This window comes from Eutrigla gurnardus (genome assembly GCF_963514095.1).
Source record: "Eutrigla gurnardus genome assembly, chromosome: 9".
Taxonomy (NCBI): domain Eukaryota; kingdom Metazoa; phylum Chordata; class Actinopteri; order Perciformes; family Triglidae; genus Eutrigla; species Eutrigla gurnardus.
In genome coordinates this window covers 24,008,770-24,029,473 of record NC_139923.1, presented here as the reverse complement: position 1 = coordinate 24,029,473, position 20,704 = coordinate 24,008,770, and the positions used below count along the sequence as shown (strand labels likewise).

The 20,704-nt window shown below is 45.1% G+C and overlaps 1 protein-coding gene across 4 annotated transcripts in view; it reads right to left on the bottom strand.

Annotated features, from left to right (window-relative positions):
• Window positions 1–20,704, bottom strand: part of mob2a (MOB kinase activator 2a) — a 52,845-nt gene that overhangs the window by 9,602 nt on the left and 22,539 nt on the right. Inside the window, exon 1 of one of the 4 annotated variants that reach the window (XM_084018090.1) lies at window positions 19,384–19,538. The exons of 2 other annotated variants lie outside the window; for them this stretch is intronic. In XM_084018090.1, coding sequence (XP_083874216.1) covers window positions 19,384–19,421 — 38 coding nt within the window. In that variant the 5' untranslated portion in view covers window positions 19,422–19,538. Of the gene's footprint in view, window positions 1–4,123; window positions 4,312–19,383; window positions 19,539–20,704 lie in introns of those variants that run through there. One more of the 4 variants, XM_084018089.1, reaches the window with a different exon arrangement.

Genomic DNA, 20,704 nt, shown 5'->3' with positions numbered 1-20,704 from the left:
AAATCCAGGGCCAGGCACATGTCTCTAGGTTAGGGGGGGGGGGGGGGCCGCCACAGCCGGCCAGGCACAGACAAGGACCAGTCTCTGATACGGTCTCACAATCCAGAGGACCTGGTTAAGTTTGGTGGAATAAAACACGAAACAGAAGATTTGCAAAACTGCTGAAGACGGACATGTTGTTGCTGATCTACAATAAAAAAAAAAAACAAGAGGGAAATAGGGTTGTATAGTCAGGTGACACAGAGGTCAGTGCTGCAGAGCCGAGGAGTGACTGACATGACAGCTGTTCAACTCGTCCGTTAACCACTCTCTTATCCTTTCACTTGTCCCAGCACCACCACCTCCCCCCACACCCCCCCTGCCGTCTTCACTCACTACCTTTCGTCTGGTTCCACGCCACCAGCACCCAGCTAATACACACCTGTGACTTCATGAACACGCACACTAACACACATCTCATGGCCCCTCTCCCTTTTCACAGCCGACCCAGCTGGTCACGACAGCTGTCCGCGTCACAAGCTTGATCCCACCAGAGACCTCGAGAAAGTCCAGAAGAAGCGCGTCCTGTCTGGTCTGAGAGACTGCGTTTGTGCGAGCACGTGTCAGTCCGACAAGGCCTTGTGTGTGCACGCAGTCTTGATTCAATGTGCCAAATGTGCATCTCTTTGGCCTCACACTGGTGCATATATCACCCGTTGAATGATAGCAGACTGTGTGCCTGCTGAATGCTGAATAAAGTTGGTTCGAATATAAACTTTGTGCAAAGAAGAGCGGCCCTCTGGCAGGTACGCCAAGCCTGTCTCATTACCAAAACCTGGTTCCAATTTATCCTGGAATCACTCGAGGCCACATTACAGAGCTGTGCAGGAAAATTAGTTTAAGTGTTTTCTCGAAAATTCAACAATTTGCCACTAAAGAGCTTCCTCAAACACACACACAGCCGTGTGTGCCTTGGATTTTTTGGTTTTAATTGCTGCTCTCTGTGATGGAATACAACATAACTCTGAAGCCTGTTCATCATGTAACAATTGTGGATCACGTCAAAGCCAAACCCTGCGTTGCACAACTATTGTTGCATGATTTGACCTTTTGAACAGCAGAGGAATCTTAACTACTGGCATATGGATGCAGTTAATGCAATCGTGAGCAGCACGTACAAGGGATTAGCTTTGAATGCAACTCTAAAAAAAATGAAGGGAGGGCAAAAATGATCCTACACTTAAAAACTAAAATCTATTTCAGAGAAGAACTTCATTTTCAGCATGTTTTCAACTGAAAACATCTCTAAAATACATGTAACATCTCTGGAACAAGAAGGAAAGATCAAGCCCCGAGGTGCAATGATATGCTTTCCTTGAAAACAGCCCATGTATCTATGATGAGGATGTGAACGATAACAACCACAGACAACAATCAGAGATCGTCTGCCCAGGAACACCAGATGAAAAACAATCACACACTTCTGACCGACCTTTACACAAAGACCTGATAGAGAAAGAATCAATCACATGTCAGGAAGTTGCTCCCTGCTTTGTCAAATGATTATGGGGGTTCACATTGTTCAGGGTTAAAAAGAAACTGCAATAACACATCAATAGCAACAGGATATCGCTCCAATCTCACTAGATAAGACTAGAACTGAGTGAACTCTGCCATTTTGTAAAAAGAGCAGCTTCAGTGAGGTGGATCAGTTTTCTCCAAGCATGGCCTCATCTATTTCAGGATTCAAATTGAATAGACTCAATGGCTCGTTTCCCCCAAAAGACCCGCAGAGAGGAGAGCAGGCAGTCTGAGCACACCAGAGCTAAACCACAGCAGCCATTACAGGGCTAAAAAGAGACTACGTTAAGGATGGACCAAACCAGAGGTTCTGCCTTGCAGTGCTCAAGTCTACGGCGTAACTGCGCTGCCAAAAGTTGTTCGTGAAGTTTTTGTGCAGTTGTTAAATGGTAATAATGCACAAATACAGCGAGAAATAAAGTCAGTTTTACTTCTGCAGGAAATAAAAACAAAGAATGCACAGCTGCCACCACTTAATCAGTAGTATCACCGGAGGCGTCAGCAGCACTGTAAATCAGTAAATGGGAATTGAAGCCAGAGCGCGGGCCTAAACATGTGCACACACACGGGGGTAATTCAACTACTGACCTGGCTACCTCCTCTTCCCCTGTTCATCCTGTGCTAAATCCCATTCAGTAGCTCTCAAGCCTGCAGAGTGTTTAAGGACCCCCTGCCAGCCCTATAATGGAGCCTCATCAACATCACAACGCACATGTGTGACAGGAAAGAGGGGATTTGGGTTGAGACGGGACCGGTTAAGCACTTGGAAAAGATGTCGGAAGAAAGTTAGCTGTGACATCTGATTTTGGCATGAAGCGACTGATGATCATGTTTAGTCCCTGGACACTTTTGGACTTTTAAAAGCTACCATAACTATTAGTTCCAGTCTAGTATTCACACCTGTATCCAAGCCAAGGGCATTCAACCATTCACTTGAGGAGGAAACTGGTTGAAAGTGGAGCTATAAACAGGTCTACTGCCCCCCCTCGTAAAATTCCAAACTATGCATCCTTGTAAACTTTGATTCAGTTCAGTTTTTCCTCTAGATTTGTGAAAACCCCCTTTTGTCCCTGCCAGGCAAATAACTTAAATGAATTTCCTGGTAACACCACCTGATTGTTTTAGTAAGGCGGTTGAGTTCCAAGTAAATGGAAGCGGTAAAACATGTCTCTGCCTGTCACAGGTCTTGCAACAGACATAACATACTGTACAATAACACTCTCTGCTGCTTTCATAACATCCTGCGTATAAATCTTTTAAATGAGACTCTGAGATGGTGAACAGTCTCCTCGCTATCACTCTCCACATCTTCACAGAAAACAATAGGTTTGAGGCATGTGCCCTTTGGGGCTGCTGCTTGAAACACACCTGTCCCAAGACTTGAAAGGTAAGAGGAAACCAAGCATTAACAATACTGTCTGCCCCCCGGAGGTGCACGCTCATAATGACTCCATGTCTTCTTCGCATGACATACAAGGGTAAACACACAAACTGGGTTAAATATTTGCCTTATTCAAAACCGCTGTGACACATAATTCTTCTTGAATCCACAGGGATTAATCATGACTGGGGTTGTTGTTTGCATCATTTTCTATGACACACAAACACACTGTGAACACTCCTCTTTATGCATTCTTTAAGTCTTGCATCCACATATATTGTGGCCTTGAAATAGCGGCAAAAATAATGACTTTACACAGCGTTTTCACACGTTAAAATATAGGTCAAATGCTTTCAGAAAACTTACAACAAACAGCACGTTGAAAGTAAAAACAGGTCAGACAAGAGATATCCAATGCTGTTGCGTTGAGCCCATTTCCTCTGATTTTCACAGTAAAATGTAGCCAACCATGTAAATGGGATTCAATTAGGTTTAATAGGATTGCTACACATTACCCTGCCATTAATGTGCTCCTTTATGCATTTCTATTAAAAACAAAGCAAACAAACAAAAAAAAGGTTTAAACAAATTGAGCTCAGATTTAAATGAATCCCGTCTTTGGGTTGTCTGTTAAAAACGTTAACAGGCGTATTAAATAATGTATTACACCAGATGAGGAGACAAGTGTCACATTTCTCTTGTTCTCGTTGAGTCTCGTTAGCGAGGAGCTGCGCAGAGAGGAGCGAGGCATTCAGGCGACACGTCCTCTACCAGCAGCACCGGCTGCTAAAGAGCTGTGACCCCGGAACCAGAGGGTCCCAATACTTCAGTAATTAAAGAGGAGTAAACTTCTTAGCTTTCAGGCTGAGTTATAGGGGCATAGTAAAAAAAAAAACAGATTAAACACAAGCTATTGTCTTCTCAATTTAGTCCGCTACCGGCGGGATATGAACGGGACATGAACACCACGTAGCTTTCCTTTAATAAAACTGCTTAAGATGAAATACAACAAATAGCAATACAAACAGAGTCAAGGTTTCTGCGGAGAAAGCAGCATTTATATTTCGATAAAGCATGTTTTTCTCGCACTGTACGACTGACTCGGTCCGTCGAATATTCATAAAAAATGTCACGTTAATAACAGACACCGCTTTAAATTAATAATAATAACGGGAGTTTTACCGTAGTACTTTCCCGACCGCCTGAAGGACCATTTTGCAACTTAGTCCGTTTTTGGAGTTTCTCTGAGAGTGCATGTCCGTTTTATCTCCAGAAAACGAGCAATAGTCTCCGACCATAGTTTAAAGAATGGAGATGTACAGCGAGTGTATCTCCGCTTCAGCGTGTTCAGGTGAAGTCTGTCCTGATTTAGTCTGACGTTGTAACTCACTAACTACACTGCAAAAAGAAAAACTTTGTTAAGTCTACAGAAGGGGCCGCCTCCTCCTCCTCCCGTCGTCCTCCAATCAGCGCAGAGGAGCGGGGCCCGGTGGGCGGGCTGTGGTGACGTCAAAGTCTGCCCATGTGGACGTGGTTCGTGCATCTCCCTGAAGTGTAGTTACAATGTAGCAACAGGTGGTCAGCCACTAACAGGGGACTACAATGGAATAAAAAGGTGTTGCTACGTTTTATGTCTGCTATAGAAGAGGGTTAAACAAGCATGACCTTTACAATGACAATACAGGACATTAAAACATGTAAATATTCTTAGCAGACCAGCCCAGCAATTCATCACGCCTTATGTATCTGTTTATTGACCCTAAAAAATGCAGGTGTGTTTCTTAAATAACCCATACTCCATGTATTTTGTGAGTATAAATGCACATTGTGAAAATGTGCAAACTCTAATGAGGCCTGTGGTTGAAAGCTCCAGAAAGGAGAGTTATGATTATTTCGTCAAACCACTTTTATTTCCATCCTTATTTTTACAGGGACAAAAATCACTGTAATGTTCCAGTTTTGAAAAAAAAAAAGAAGAAGAAAAAAAAAAGGTTAACTTTCGGTGTGAGTCGCCGTTGTCAACCAAAGCGTGCACTGTGGGGTGACATTCCTCGTGTCGATTCTGAACTTCACCCGAGTCCAACTATGACAGGCTGAAAGCACTTACGTCGTGTTCAAACATGTCAAAGCCGCGGAACCAGTGGGAATCACCCAAAGCCTGTTTGAGAGCCAGAAGGCAGATTGATATTTTTCTGTGCGTGTCTGTGGGGCGAGGGAATTGTTTGTCATAATTTTAGACGTTTCATATTATGCTCATAGTTTTACGAGTACAATGCCAATTATAATTAAATTCTCAACAGCGAGCTGGCCAATAACACCTAAGTAAGATATGAATAAGAGGAAATGAACATTCGGTGTCAAGTGACGCATGAGAAGATTACTACTAGTGTTACACAGCTATCATTCCCTCGCCCTTATTCCCTCTAATTATTGCCTCAACAAACGTCCTCTCTTATATTCTTTCCTCCTTTGCTCTCTTGACACATTTCTCCTCCCTTTCTTGGTTTGTTTTACTTGCCTCTCCCTCTCATTGTCTCCCCTTCTTCTTCCTCAACAAGTCTGTCTTCCCCCCACTGTCTCCTCACACAACACATTTGGGGCCACGGCGTTGCTGCAGATGTGAGAAATACTGAACCAGTCGGCTGCTGTAGCATCGACGCACACAAAGACACAGTAATCTATGGGATCTGTGGAGCTATGTGCACTCCTTGTATGTGGGTGGGTCCAAGTAGCCGAGTGAGGGAGATAAAAGAGATTGTGTTGCATGGCCTTTGCTTATGCATGTGTGTGTAGCGTCTGCAGAGATGCTGGTGGAGCATTTTTCCTGCCGACTGTAGGACCCTCTGAGGCGCCGCTTGTTTATGTTTTAATGGGCGCCGAAGAAATGATCTGAAAGACTAGATTTTTCTGACGGGCGCCTCTCTTCACCCGCACCCTGCATGAGCGACTGGCCACCTTCCTACACACATGGGGGGGTCTGCACCGGACTGGGGTTTGGTGGGTGGAGTTGGGTGATTCAGGGGCCCAGTGAGTCCTGCTGTGGTAGTGGTGGGGAGGAGCAGGGGGTGAGAGTAGAGAGACCAGAACAGGGCACCGACTTTTCCCCCTGGTGCTAAATATAGCAACGGCCCGCCTGGCCTGGCCCATAAAGAATACAGAGAACAGTGCAAAGAGAGGGAGGGGAGGGGGACATGCCATGTGTGCATGGGTATGCACAAATCAGCGACTGTGTAAGCAGGTGAGTGACTAGACTGGTGATGGGATGCGGGGACCTGTGACTAGGTCTGAGAGTGATTTGTGGTGGGGACAAGGGTCGCGTTTGTATAGTATAGAGTATTAAAGATGTGTCTGGTCAGCTTTAGAAACTTCTTCAATTTTAGATTTAACTCAAAATGTTATTCAACTATTTTATCTCAACAAATCTCTTGTACGGCTGCTATATATACACAGTTTATATACAAACCATAGCATATCATACATACTGTATATAGTTATGTGATTTATTACAATGCAAAATTGGTGTTATAGCCGATACATGAAGTAGTCATGTGCTACTTGTGACCACCCAAGAGAAAGCAGTGTGGCGCTGTAATGGAAATCCCGTGCTCAGGGAACTTTCCATTAATTTGCTTTGAACTATTGGATCCGTCCGGCCACTGAAAATAGAAGACATCCATTCAAGATCACTGAAGCTTGGCCTGGGCCTCGACATTCAATGCCGACTTAGTTTGGACAAAGTGCTCCAATGAATCAGGCATGAACGTTAAAAGAGCAGGTGGTTTTTAAACTGAAAACTTGCCCTTTCTTCGGTTCAACAGGTAACATATAGTCGCACCTGTAGTCTGTCGTGTAATGTGAGCTTCAGGCTAACAGAGCACATGGTGGACGCTCTTGCGCAACGTCTGACGTGGATGGAAACCAACGGCCACATACCATCGTCTGGAGGACAGAGGTTTACGCTTTCTCTCTCCGCGAACGTCACAGTCGCATTCCCTTCCACTTTCCAGACAAGACATGGCATCACTCATGTGCCACCTGCTCAACAAACCAGATGTTGACTGCATATCCATGTATGCCCCCGCCTTTCACAGGGAGCACGAGCGACACAGACATTAAAAAAGCCTACTTTTGATTAATCATTTCTCAAAACAACCGCCTGGGAGATACACGCAGACAGTAAAGGCCAAGATTTAATTAGAAAACACAACACCCGTTAAAAAGAGGGGGTGGGAGGGAAGAAATAAAAGCGGTGTATGGAAACATTGTGACGCCACTGGCCTTGTGACTGATGGATGTGTTGATATTTAATCTGTTGGATGAAGAAGGACAATATGCACAATAACTACAGCAATTAAAGACCGGGCCAACAGATAGCACAAGGGAACTAAAGACTGCGGTGGAGAAAAATGCAAGTAATTCATATCATTACATTGATGACGTTGTAACGCACCTGCAAGGCGGGGATACTATGTCAAAGTGGTATGTAAAACACTCATGAACAAAACTGGAGCAACTATTAACCGAGTACTGCTATAGGAAGTTAAAAATACAACAAATCCCACGTTTAAAAAACTGTCCAAAAGAGAAGAACATTTTGGAGAAAGTGTGTTGGCCTACATGGCTCTGTTCTCTGCCAAGAGAGATGGATGACTGGCCCAACAGGTTGGGTTTGAAAGTCAGCGGACATTCCACCTATTTGAGACAAAGAAAACACTGATTCCAGGCCAGCAGCAGATGAGTCACAACCGCAGCAGATGCGCCTTGGGGCCTGGCAACAGCTCAGTCCCTGCCCTACCAAAGCACATCTCCAGCCAATCATAGCCAGGATCAAAATGACAGACAGGTCAGGCAGCTAACCACGTTGAAACCAAAATTAATTAATTAAAAAAAAAAAAAAAAAGATCAGAGCAGTTCCAAGTTGCTCTCAAAGACCTTCAGTTGGCGTTGCGTTCTGGGTGTGTGGGAGTGGTGTAGTATGTTTAGGTAAGGTCTTAGCCAGTGAAAACAGGACAGACTGAAGGTCTTTAGTGTCTGGGGGTTTTCTATAGGCCTGGATAAAAGGTCAACAGGGCCAGGAGACACTCCACACACTGAACCCAGTGACCCAACAAGACCAACCTGCTCAATTAGACAAAAGAGGGGAAAAAAAGACAAAAAAGAATGATAACAAAAATATATTATCAGCCTGCTACCTTTTCCTTCTAAAAAAAAAAAAATATATATCTGATCAGGGAAAAGGAAGCTTCACCTTCATTTCAATTGGACTGTGTGCGCTGCATGTTATACTGCGTATGTGTGACTTATGAAGTATGCCACATCTGAAAAGTACGCAGAATCAAATTAGTGAAAGTTTATATTTTTTTATCATATCAGTTTTTCTTTGACCTATCCTCCTCCTTTCCACCTTTAAGGCCTTGACGTCCTGTCTTTGCATGGGCGCCCCTTTTCTCCTTGGCTTCATCGTTCCTTTGCTCTGCATTCCTGCAGGGGAACGGCTGCATGCAAAGACATGCCATCACTCTCTGCACACAGAGCCCGGATAAACAACGGAGAGAAGAGGAGAGCCGAGGAAGAAGCGCAACGTGAAAAGTGAACTAAAAGGAGGTCAAGAGCAGGTGATCTGAGAAGTTTGGTTTGGCTTTTACTTGTTTGAGGGGGGGTAGATGTGTCATGAGCAAACAGAAGGGTTCAACCTCACGGTCCACTCCACATCAGCAACGGCACAAAGGAAAAATACATCCAATTAGAAGTCATATTAGTTTGGATTTTTAAATGTTTGGCCTATTTTCCGGCAAAAATTCAAAAAGGAGAGTTTAGCCTGGTGTGGTTGAAAGACAGGAGGCCATGTTCTGACTGGTTTATGAGTGGAGGAAGAGAGGGCTTTAGCAAGATCGAAGACAGGAGATGAGAAATACCAGACTTGTGTGCAGACCTTCATAAATCACCATCTCCATGGATACTGCTTTGATTAACCACTTTATCAGTGGGATAGGGGCCAGAATGCAATATGAAGAGGGGAGACGGATGAAATGGGAGAACAGGCGAGGAAGGAAGTGAGAAAGGGGGAGCTGTACAGATTAGTTGAGCGAGAGGGGTGAAGAGAGGGCGAAGGGAAAAATGGAACAGAAAAACAGTGAAAGAAGAGAGAGTCATAACAAAGTTTAGGGTAGAAAGAAAGGAGTGAAAGAGTTTGGCTCGGCGTGGGAGGTTGTCACAGCATGCCCTGGCCGCTCGCTGCACTCCTCCTTCCAAATTCCTTAGCAGAGGAGTCTCTATCCATCCCATAATTCACCACCTGGGCAGCCGAACACCTGTCTGTCAAGTGTAAGAGCACACAAACACACACACACACACAAACCAGGCAAGTACCTGGTCTCAGGTGCAAGGTTATCTAAGACCGGAGGCTCAGGTGCAAGTTCAGCTAATAGTGAAGGTGCAAGGTTATATTTAAGAGGTCAAAATGGAAAAGAGTGAAGAAATCCATCACTGTCAGGTAGTAAGAGGATTCTAACTAATGTGAGCTTAGGAACTGTCCTTATAGGTGAGGTTCAGAGGAATTTCAGCCAAGTTCATTCTTTACTTTTGAAATAGGATTAAAGAAAACAATCCCGGTCCATTTGAACGCTGTCCTGAAGCTTTTGATCGAATCAGATCATCAGTAGGTGGTGGACATGGAATTGTAGTTTTTCATATTTCCTTTTTTTCTCGACTTCTTGTCAATGTTGTGTGTTCAAAACTACGAGACTCTTGACATTTGAGCGCACAAGTGTTTAGGGGGTTGCATGTGTTCAGCCGTTAAGGAAACAGAAAAGGGTACTGAAGGCTAAAAATCTTCCCCACGACTCCAATAAATGTCAAAAAAAAGGAAAAGAATGTGTTTTTTCCTGGGAAGAATATGATAACCTTGGTAGTTTCAGTACACACAGACACACGAACCTGCTGATCCCTCGACTGCAGATAAAATTCTGAACATTTCTCAACCAAACCAAAACATTACTAACAGATAACAAATCCAATGTAACACAACAGCGTGCGGGTGGTTTGGCTGTAGTGTCGGGCTTGTGAGAGGAACATTCCTTGTTTTATGCTTACGAGGCAACTCAGGTGTGAGAGCAACACTCCCACCTGCTGGCACAAAATGTGGTGTGCTGTGCAGAGTTTCACTTATCAGGTAAGAGAAGTCGAATACATTTTAAAACCTAAAGAGCAGCAACCAGACTCTGGAGAGCCATTAACAAAAAATGATTGTTTTTGTACTAAAAGTAAGAAGAAAGCTGAGACTGAACTACATCACCATGAACGGTACCCACCCTTGGAAAAGTCCTCTCACTGCAGACATTGTCTGAAACTTACACAACCTCAGTGTAACACCGAGTTTTCCATTCCACTCTTTCCATTCCAGATTTTATACTAAGGGAGGGGATGCTGTGCTCTTTGCGACACTTTCAGTTTTATGTGAAACCGAACTGCATTATGGTGACGCTATAGACTCCAGCATCCATTGAAGAGTGTAAAACCTAATGAGATACTTTCCACTACTGGTGTGGCTGACTAATACAAAGAACATAAGAGAACACAAGGTGTCAAACATTAAAATATACATGAAGCAGTAGTAAAGCAATTATACAGTGAAACCACTGAGCAAGGGGAGGTGAGGTTTGGGGGCAAGTTGACAGAAGTTTGTGACGTAAAGAAGAGGTGCAAAGGGAGCTGTGGTTAAAACGCTACTGTTTGCTCAGGAGCACAAGAGGCAGTCTGTGTGTGAGAGCAGTAGAGAATGAGGGCGAGGGGGCTGGAAGGAGGAGAGAGACGTCATGGAATATGGGGATAGAGGAAGAGGAGGTGGCGGGAAAAGGGATTGGGGTAGCGCCCATGTTTGCACAGGATGTGTGCGTGTGTGTGGGGTGCAGTATGATGGGGTAGGCCATGGGGCTTCAGGGTGTACAGAGCTCTCTTTTCATGGTCCCAAGAAAAAATTATAATAATAAAAAACAAAACCAGAAAGACATGCCAGCGTGGATTTCCAGGGCATGAGCCCTCAGCTAAAGCTTACAATAGGAGGTGAAGCAGAATCAGACCAAGACACACCAAACTGTTATCAAAGAACTAGCCATGACGAAGACCAACTGTTGCCTGCGTCTTGGCCAAAAGGTTGCACTTGAACACACAGCAGACTCCAGCCAGTGGACAACTAGCAAGTACATTTGGCGCCTGCGTGAGAGGAAATAACTCTTCATAAGGGGATGAGGTGATAGTCTGTATTAGTCATACAAAAAGGGAAATTGGAAGACCTCGGACTGCTGATAACAACAGAAAAGCACAAAATAATTAATCTCCAGGAGATGGGACAGAACCAGAGGTCAAAAACAATTGCACTGATGGGAATGTTGGCGAGTCTTGAAAGCAAATGATGCAGAGATAGCGAGCAGTGTGTGGGGTTCATGCACATGGTTTGGATGGCTGTGCAAGCCCACCCTGATCCAGCTCATTAACTCCTAAATGAGGGCATTTAGTCACAGACTTCCTACTCAGGGGAATGCAGGGTTTAACCTACAGCGCTTCCCAGAACACACTCGTACAAACACTCACACGCACGTCACAGGATGCTTCGTTAATATGGAAGTTCATGCTGAGAAATCGGACCGCGCTGCAGTTCGTACCCGTTTGAGCGACTGTCGACATATTCCACATATCACTCTCTGACTGAGCGTGTCCAATGAAGTGAGACGACTATGTGAAAAATGTTTGAAATCTATATTTCATAAAGACAGGTATGGCACACTACCGCCATGAGGCCCGCCTGAATCTAGTTTAAAGAAGCCTTCACGTCAGCAAAAACGATAATGATTTAAAAAACAGCTGATAAGATCAACACACTAGAGCACAAGTCAAATCCTATTAGTTCACTTCAATAGTGAATCTGTCTCCTGGTATATTACATAACTGGTACAGCGAGTCTGTATTACCTCGGCCCGCGAGATGCAAACAATAACAAACAGATGAGGGATGAAAGGAGAGGTTTAGGGGTTCCCTTTCCCAGGGGAAAGGTCTCCAGCAGAAAGCGCAACTCCATCAGACTGTCTGGCATGTGAGCAAACAGCGACGCTGAGTTGTTATTTCGCCCCCCGCCAATGCCTGTTTGCTCTTTAACCCTGAGCACAAGAAACTAACTGACCAGGTCTAAACTTGCTGAGCTGGATCGACTGACAAATAGTGAACAAGTTGCACACATCTAGATATCTTTGAATAACAATCTACGAGATGCAACACTTTTTTTCAATTTTATACATCTATCAAATCAGTGTTTGGGTATTTCAATAGTTTTCCATTTTTCCAATATTTAATTAATGGAGATAATGGATTCAGTTGAGTCTACAAAGCTGCCTAAACCGGGAATCGATATAATGTTGTTTGGATGAAAGTTAATTTATTCCTCATCTCCTGTGTTGGCCTTCCTCCGTTGTCACATGTCCTCTCTCTCAATCTCTCATCTCGGGGAATGACGTGGGCTTCTGAGAAAACACTCATGTCCATGTCTCATTAACATCGCTCCCCACAGATGTGAGTGTCCGTACACTGTGTGTCCATCAGTTTGAGTGCATTCTGTACAGTAGCTTTTATCTCGGGAGAACATCGCTGGAGTCGTCACGGCAGCGGAGGCTCTCCGAGAGTCTGCTTGGCTTTCAAAACAGCCAACTCACATCTGCTGTGCTGCTTATCACAACAACCATGCGGTCAAACCGAGGGAACAAGGACATTTTCACAGAAGAGTACAGCCAGTGCCTCCCTGTACACGTGCACATGAGTTGCGAAATTTAAAATGGAGTTATAGTGCATTCGCGTTCTCTCAGAGTACCACAGTTCACAAGGTGCTTGATTAAAAACTATAATCAAACACATTTAATTATCTTATCTTTTACCCACACAGTGGATTCTGTACTCTTCGACTCGTCATGACTCGAGGATGTGAGTAGGGCTATAATGAGCTAAAACAGAGAATACCAATCTTGCAAAGTAAAGAAAATAAAGACTTCTAATGGTGTTTATCCCCCCAAAAAACCTAAGAGGACAAACAAAAAAGTAGGAAAACTAAATTCACCCCTCTGATGATCTCACCAACATTTGACAGCAGAGGAAACTCTGGTCCATTGTGTGAGTTTGATTAACACAGAGAGTGGATGAAAGAGTAGGAAGTGGTCACACCCAGGATTTGGCAAAGAGGTGAAGAAAAGCATGTGACTGAAGGAGACCAACAGATTAACAAACCAAAAACCAAGCTGGTGGAAAATAAGAGCGAGTCAGTGTCCCTGACTCGCCCAAACCCCATCCCAAGCATGGAGGCTTATTCTTCAGACCACTGGTATTAATGTATGTAAGTATCATGCTCTGTTGTGCTGCTTTAATGGACAATATGCAAGTGGAAGAGCAATCCACCCACTTTCATTCTTACTGCCACTTGGAGACTTAAGATGCCTTGTCATGCTCTGTGTGCATTTAAACATCTAATCTGCTCAGAGGAGTACAGAGTACATTAATGAATGCGTGTTTGTTTAAGAAGAAAACACCTCTCCTGCCCAGAGAGGAAGTCTGATCTCTCCAAGGAAGATCCGTGGAAGTCAGGCAGGCGTGATGTACCCACCAGGATATCCACCCATAACAACAACACCGCAGCCAAACAGCAGCAGCTCAAAAACAAGCAGTAGAGCTGGTTAGCCCACAGCTAGACAGTACACATACACATGCAGGCTGAAATTTACTTTTGCATGCATTCCACCAAGTTTTCCAGTAATTAGCTATGAGAGAAGATCATGTTGGGATGGCAGTAAAAATCAGTCTCCGGGGGCTAATCAGGAGGAAAAACAGTGTGTACGTATTTGGCAGAGGGCGAAGGCAGAACGCCGTCGTCGTCGTTGTTGTTATTGTTAGGTAAGATGTGGTGACAGCATAATATACTTCAATGTTGGGGCCACAACAGAGGAGAGGAGGGGCTGTTCTAAGGAGGGGGAGGCTTACTGGACAAAGACTTGCATGTTTTGGGCCTTGAGGGCATTGCTGAGGTGACAGTGAAGCCACAGCAAAACCCCACCCTTTGTGAGAGACTGGCACAGAGAAAATATTAAAGCATGTCCTCTGTCATATGTACAAGGGAAACAATACTATTGTTGTCTACAGATGGTGCATCAATGAGCGAGTGAAGGAAGTGGGCGTAGGCAGCTGCTACTGGTCTCAGAACGGGAAAATAAAAGAGAAGGATTGGGACACGAGAGAGGTCAAGAGATGTCCTTGGAGCAGGTAATCATGTGGCCCTCCTGCTATGCTGCAGCACATCAGTTCACTGACGAGCAGCGGTGTTTCCATTTCCCCCCGCCCTCCACAGACGCATCACGTCCTGATAAAAGGATGAGCTGTGGTGGGAAAAATATAATCGGACCCTTTTTATGAGCAGATACGATCGTCGGCTCCTAACACTGGAGTAGAGCACGTCTCCTTGGCAGGGGATTCAGGTGTAAACAAGCCTCTGATTGGCTTAGAGGTGTAACTGGCTCCCACCTGGGAAGATGACCTTATGCAGTGACATCACCTCTCCCAGAGGGGGATGGGAGGGTCGCTAGTGCATTGTGCACAACTGTCTGCGACACAAAAGACTTCAATAAGAGAAGAGGAACAAATACTACGACTCAAGTCTATTACACTGGCAAAAATCAGAAGCGCTCCGGCGGCACAAAAGGGTATTTAAGGTTAGTCCTGGTTTGGCCGACAGCCTTGAGGTTCTTTAAGTGAATAAATGTTACAAACGTCACCTCAGAACCTGCTTGAGTCAGCACTCTGCTCGCTCCAGAGCAGCCTCTTCGCCACAGCTACTCTCTGATTAAATGCAGTCTCATAAAGACGAATTAAATGTGTGTGTGTGTCACGAATTGGAACATGAGGCTGGTGGGCTCCAGCTGTGTTTTTAAAAGGTGTGAAATATGACAATGCGATCTGTTGATAATTAAAGTTGCTTTTCTGGAGATGACTTAAAACTTTCCTTGTCTGTTTTTTTTCTTGTGCTCCTCTCGGGTCTACCCTTGGCAACAGCGACATGTCAGACGTTAGATAATTGAAACAAATGAGGGGGCACAGCTGCCAAAGGCACTGCAGCACAGAGGCAATTACACAGCTATGCAGCAGGCAAGTGTGTGTGTGTGTGTGTGTGAGAGATTTTGCTTTAGTTTGAGATGGAGAGTGAATAAGGAAGGCTTACCTACTCACCACCACCTTCTCCATTCAGTTAGGCTGCACCAGACCACCCCCCCTCCCTCTCACTCTCTCCTGGGAGAAACTCAACAAACAGGAAGTGAGGCGCCCAAGCACTTCCTGTCTCCCTTGAAAATGGGCCTCTTGGTCCTAAGAGACAGCACAGAGAAGCCATAGGCTGCTGCTCAATCAACTGCTACAACCACTTTCCCTGTCACCTTTACAGCACATACAAATCCTCCAGGCCGATGGTTTGATGATTAATTCTGTCTCACCCTTTTCCCGCCACCTGACTAAACACAAAAAAAAGCTGTTTTCCACTTGCCAATTGGGCCTCCAAGCACCTGTGACTTTTTCCATTTCTACAGGGAACCTGCTGCCTCTCACAGACAACTTCTACGCCGCACCTCATGCTTGTCTGATCAGCACAGATTAGGTGTTCTCAGTATGTTCCCTGATTGTGCTATGATTCCCCCTTTGGAAAAAAAAAACCTGAATTAAGTTGTTTCAGCAACAAAAGGAGTTGCAAAAAGCTCTTTTTATTTGAGCGGGTGCATGACTGTGCGTGCTTGCTGACTGTGTGGATCTAAATGCGGAGGTGAGGTGAGTGCAAGGCCATCTCTTTCTCCATCTCCTGAGCCAGCAGGACTAGGCTGCTCCTGAAAACACACACAAACACACACACACACACACACACACACACACACACTGTGTCTGTGTTATGCAACTGGCCCCATGTGTGAGGTCTGCCCTCCACAGTGATTGGGCTGCAGGTGAAAACAGACGACAGTCAGTCACGACTTCTACACTGACAGACCTCCTATACTGTATGTGTGCTGACCAGCGGGTGTCCTTTGATGAGTCTACTGTAACACACGTCCCGACAGGATCACGTGAACCAAAGGCACCTTAGGACGGGTTTATCTGACCTCCATTATGATTACAGTTAAAGAAGGCAAGCTTAGAAATATCATGGGAACTAGGAGAGGAAATCCAAAAGATGAGGATAAAAACCAGACCGTTTGTATACAAATCTAAACCTTATGCCAGTTTTTCTGATCTGTGCTCCAGCTTAATGATGATAAATAGGGCGCCACTGAATCATGCTTGATTTTAGACAGCATGCCCCATTTGTTTACTTGCAGTAAGTATTATATGATAAATATACCAGTAAGTTGGGTTACAGTATAAACAGGAACCGATTACTCAAGAGTGAAAATGAGCGGATCAATATTTTTCCTTGAGTTCTTTTCTACAAATTGATTTCCATCAGACCATCAAGCCATTTAAAAATGAAAGGGTGGATCTCATTGTTGAGTAAAAGTCAAGCCAGAATGACAGAGATGCCTGATTATACCTTAAAAACGTCCACGGGGGAATAACGGCATCCAATTCCGCGAGGCAAAGCTTATAATAGATAACGATTTAGCTAGCTAAGGCAGCCCGACCTTCTTCAAAGACTGCAGCGTTTCAGCTTGATTCAATCCAGCCCCCATCTGAGTAAAGGGGCAGCAACGCAAGAGGGGAGTCTGCTGGACTTAAGGGGGGAACGAATGCGGGGTTTGTCAGTGGAGAATGGTGTCCTTGTTGAGCTGCACGCCTCGGCTCCGTGGAAGCAACCAGGCCTGCCAAAGACAGCTTAATGAGAGACACATGGAAAACAGTCCGGCCCGCTCTGCTAATACAACACACAGTATGATGATACACTTAGAACTATTGTTCAACAGCACACATTAGAACATTCATGAACTGATCCAGAGTGCAAACACACACAGGCTTTTGTTAGATGTCAACAACAGTAATACATATTATGGGCAAAGAGACATTAAACCTCATGACGGAGAGGTAAGTTGATTTTCTGTTTCATGCTGCAATTGTGCATGGAGAAAGGATGGCCTTTGGCCAAAACCTTTGACACTATTGTAGAGGGGCAGAAAATTGACTAAAGCTGTATGAGGACTTGACCCAGGATTCAACTCCAACTGTGGTAGTTGCCTCAGGACTTTTGGGTTGGAGGAGGGCCTGGAAAACTGATACAGGGAGTTTGGGTGAGAGAGTAAGAAAAACTATGTAAATGGGTAGAGATTATCGTGTGGGCGACAAGGTGTCACAAAAGCTTATACAAAGCTTGGCTGCAGATACACTTTAATGTATGCAAAAAAAATGCAGAATAGTCATTATTTTTCTGCTCTCTTGGTTACACAAAGTGTTGAGAGCTTAAAAGCCACATCTAATTTACTTTCAGAATCAGTTACCGTCTCCATCACTCCATATTGGACTACTGACACATAAATGCTAACCAGACTGGCTAATCTGTCAACAGACAGCAAACACACGGGGCATAAGATTAAAACGGTGTCACAACCTTGAACACATGTTCGACTATGATTTCCATTGAGTCTCTTCAAATAAACCCAGTAAAACCATAATGTTTTTTTGTATACTTCGTCTTTTTGTATGTAGAGTATGAAAAAATGAAAAAAATGTATTTACATGTATGTGATGACAAAAATTCTTCTAATAATCTTTGTCATTTGTCTATAGTAGTAATAGTTTTAATAGTAAACATAATTCAGAATTAAATTAAATTAGATATTCTATATTTCAATCATTTTAGGCTGAAGGGCTTGTATATTCTGATAGAACAAGCCGTTGCTCCATACTGTAACACAAAAAAAAAGCAAAGGCTGAGAAATGGCCAATTCCAACAAATTGTACTTTACGTCATATGATGACAGACTGTTCAATTGCCCAATTCTAAACAGGATGATCTACATTAGCGGTACCGCTGAGTGCTGGCAGGCAGTTTCGACTGCACACAATGCTACTGTTGAAAGCTGAAACACCGGAGCCCAAGGGACGGAGGGCCGGCCCCGGCCGAGGTCAATGAGGACCTGTTTGGATGGGTGTGCCTCCAAAAACACACATCAATCAAGCCATATAACATCACCGCCAAGCCGCCTGATTGGCTGACAAGAGACGCCAATGGAGAGGAAACGCTAGAAATAGACATGCCGGCCCAATTTGCCTTAATGAGTCAGGTCCCTGTCCAGGTCCCACCCCTGCCTCGATCATGACACGGGGGGAGAAAAGAACATAAGTAGGCCTACTCCTGGCCCGAGCTCCTGCCTTCACAAGGCTTCTGTGTGCATTTTGCCTCCCGTATACTGTATAACACATGTGCAGTCTGACAGATACATGACGCACACATACGCACATAAATGGCACGCCGTTATTCATACTAGGAGTAGCAGTGCAGTGTAAACAAAGTTCTGAATCCCAGCGAGGCCTAATTTACTCCAGCTGTGCTGTGCGTCTGCGTTAAAGCTACAATTTTACCCTCACCATCAAAACGCTCCTTGGAGAACCAGAAAGTTATATTTAGACTTTATACAGCAGTCCAGGCAGACTCAGGCTGGCTAACCCCACAACCACAAGAGAGGGGAACCAGATCCAGATTCTGCTCCGGCTGCAAGAGAGCTGAACCTAAATCATCTCCCCCTTTCTCTCCAGCACAACGACCAGCTATGCATGTGCACGATTAGTTATTATTTATTATTAGTTATTCCAGATAGAGAACCGAAGAGAAGGTCAATCCTGGTGGTTAGACCAGAAGAGGAAAAAAAGAGCAAAGTGTCAAGTCAATGCTCTGCAAACAACAAAAACAGAAAAAAAATGAAAAAGCACCTCCCAGCCCCCGTGTAAGAGGACACTGTGTTCATACAAACAGTGCTGCACAGCCAAAGGATGATGAGAGGGAAAGTTGGGCAAGCCTCAATGACTTCTGGCTGCATGCCATTTCACTCCTACTAGTCTTTACCTAGCCACCGAACAAACCTAGTACCCAAACAACATCCAGCACACACCGCCCCTTCAACGAGCTATAACGGAATGGCTATCTGCCATCACTGTCCCTCGGCCCTCAGCTCCCTCCTCCCCACCCACAAGTCAAGATACCCCTTGTGTCTGACTACAGCAGAATCTCTGCCTGCTACAGCAGCACTGTCCTCAAATGTCTCCTACAAAACCGCAGCAGCATAACAGAAAGGGCGAGTGGGGAGGAGGGTGCATTAATATAGATCTGACAATGCAAGTTGAAGAATGCTAAAAAGCCAAGACAGACAACAACAACAACAACAGCAGCAGCAAGGGGGAAGGCAAGGTCAAGAAGGGAAGAGAGAGTGAACAGTGACTTTGTTAACTACCGATAGAAGAAGCAGTCGCAGCACACCAGGACCCCCATCCAGTCGGTGGTGAAGCAGAGCCGGGGTGACGAGGCACCGAACCGACGGCACCCTTCCTCCCTTTAACCTCCCCCGTCTCGCCGCTCCTCTCTCGCAAACTCGGCTACAGGTGCAGCAGCTCCGGCATAGCACCTTGTATAGCGGTACGGCTACTGGAACGGCTTTGACACGGGTCACTCAGGACAGACGGATGGACGCATGCAGGCCGATCGGGGAATCGGCCGGGCAAACACACAGAAATACACTTCCAAAACAAAAACAACAACAAAAATAAAAAATGATTCACAAAAGCAGACGCACTTCTCTGACCATGTCTCTCTCTTTCTCTCTCCTTTCCAACTACTGCAACTGACTGCCTCACTTTCACACTCTCTCTCTTCCTCCCTCTCCCTCTCTCTTCCTCCCTCCCTCCCTCTCCCTCTCTCTCATTCGCTTGCTGGCTCCCACTTGAAAGGCGGGAAGATTAGCTTGGCAAACAGAGTCCCATAAACAAACTGCTGACTGCTGGGCAGTACAGGCCGGACTGCAAGGGAGAGAGAGGGAGCAATCTCAATCATCTGTATACATCCTAAATATCATATCTCCACCCATTGCTCTCACAGACACAAACACACAAGTCAAACCTCTCGACGCAGTTAATCAGTGCGGCAATGTGACAGCCCCTTCATGCGCTTAAACAGGAAGTGACATGTAACTCAAAATATAACAGCAGATAGCTAATTGTCAACTCTTGAATCAACACCGAGGACAGCCAGCACACGTGCACAGACACGCAGCGCAGGATCCCCACGTGACTCTTCATTCACACAAATGATGCAGAGGTACGGGATGGGAGGGGTCTAGCGCGGAGACAAGCCTCCAGGAAGTGAGCCAATCACTGCGGAGTGCCTGTTGTGTTGGGTTTGTGGGCAAATAAGGTGAAGGACGCGGGGGTGAATCACGAGGCTCGATACATCCCTTTGCCCCCTCTTCCCCGCATCGTTCAAATAGAGCAATCACTTTCTCTTGCCCTCTGCCGTTCACCTTGCACATCAAAACACACACACGCGCTTTAAAAAAGGACTGCGGCGGTCAGGTGTGTGCGATGGTATAATCGAAGGCTGCGGTCACACGAGACACAGGATTAGCCGGCCATAACAAAAGGCAGCCGAGCCCGGTGAACACTGGAGCTCAATGTCAAACAGGCCGACGCAGCTCTGTTCGGAGAAAACAAAAATCACTACATCCTGCCGGGAAAATGACTGAAAGATGAGTAACGGAGTTATGTAGCGGCCACAGGGGG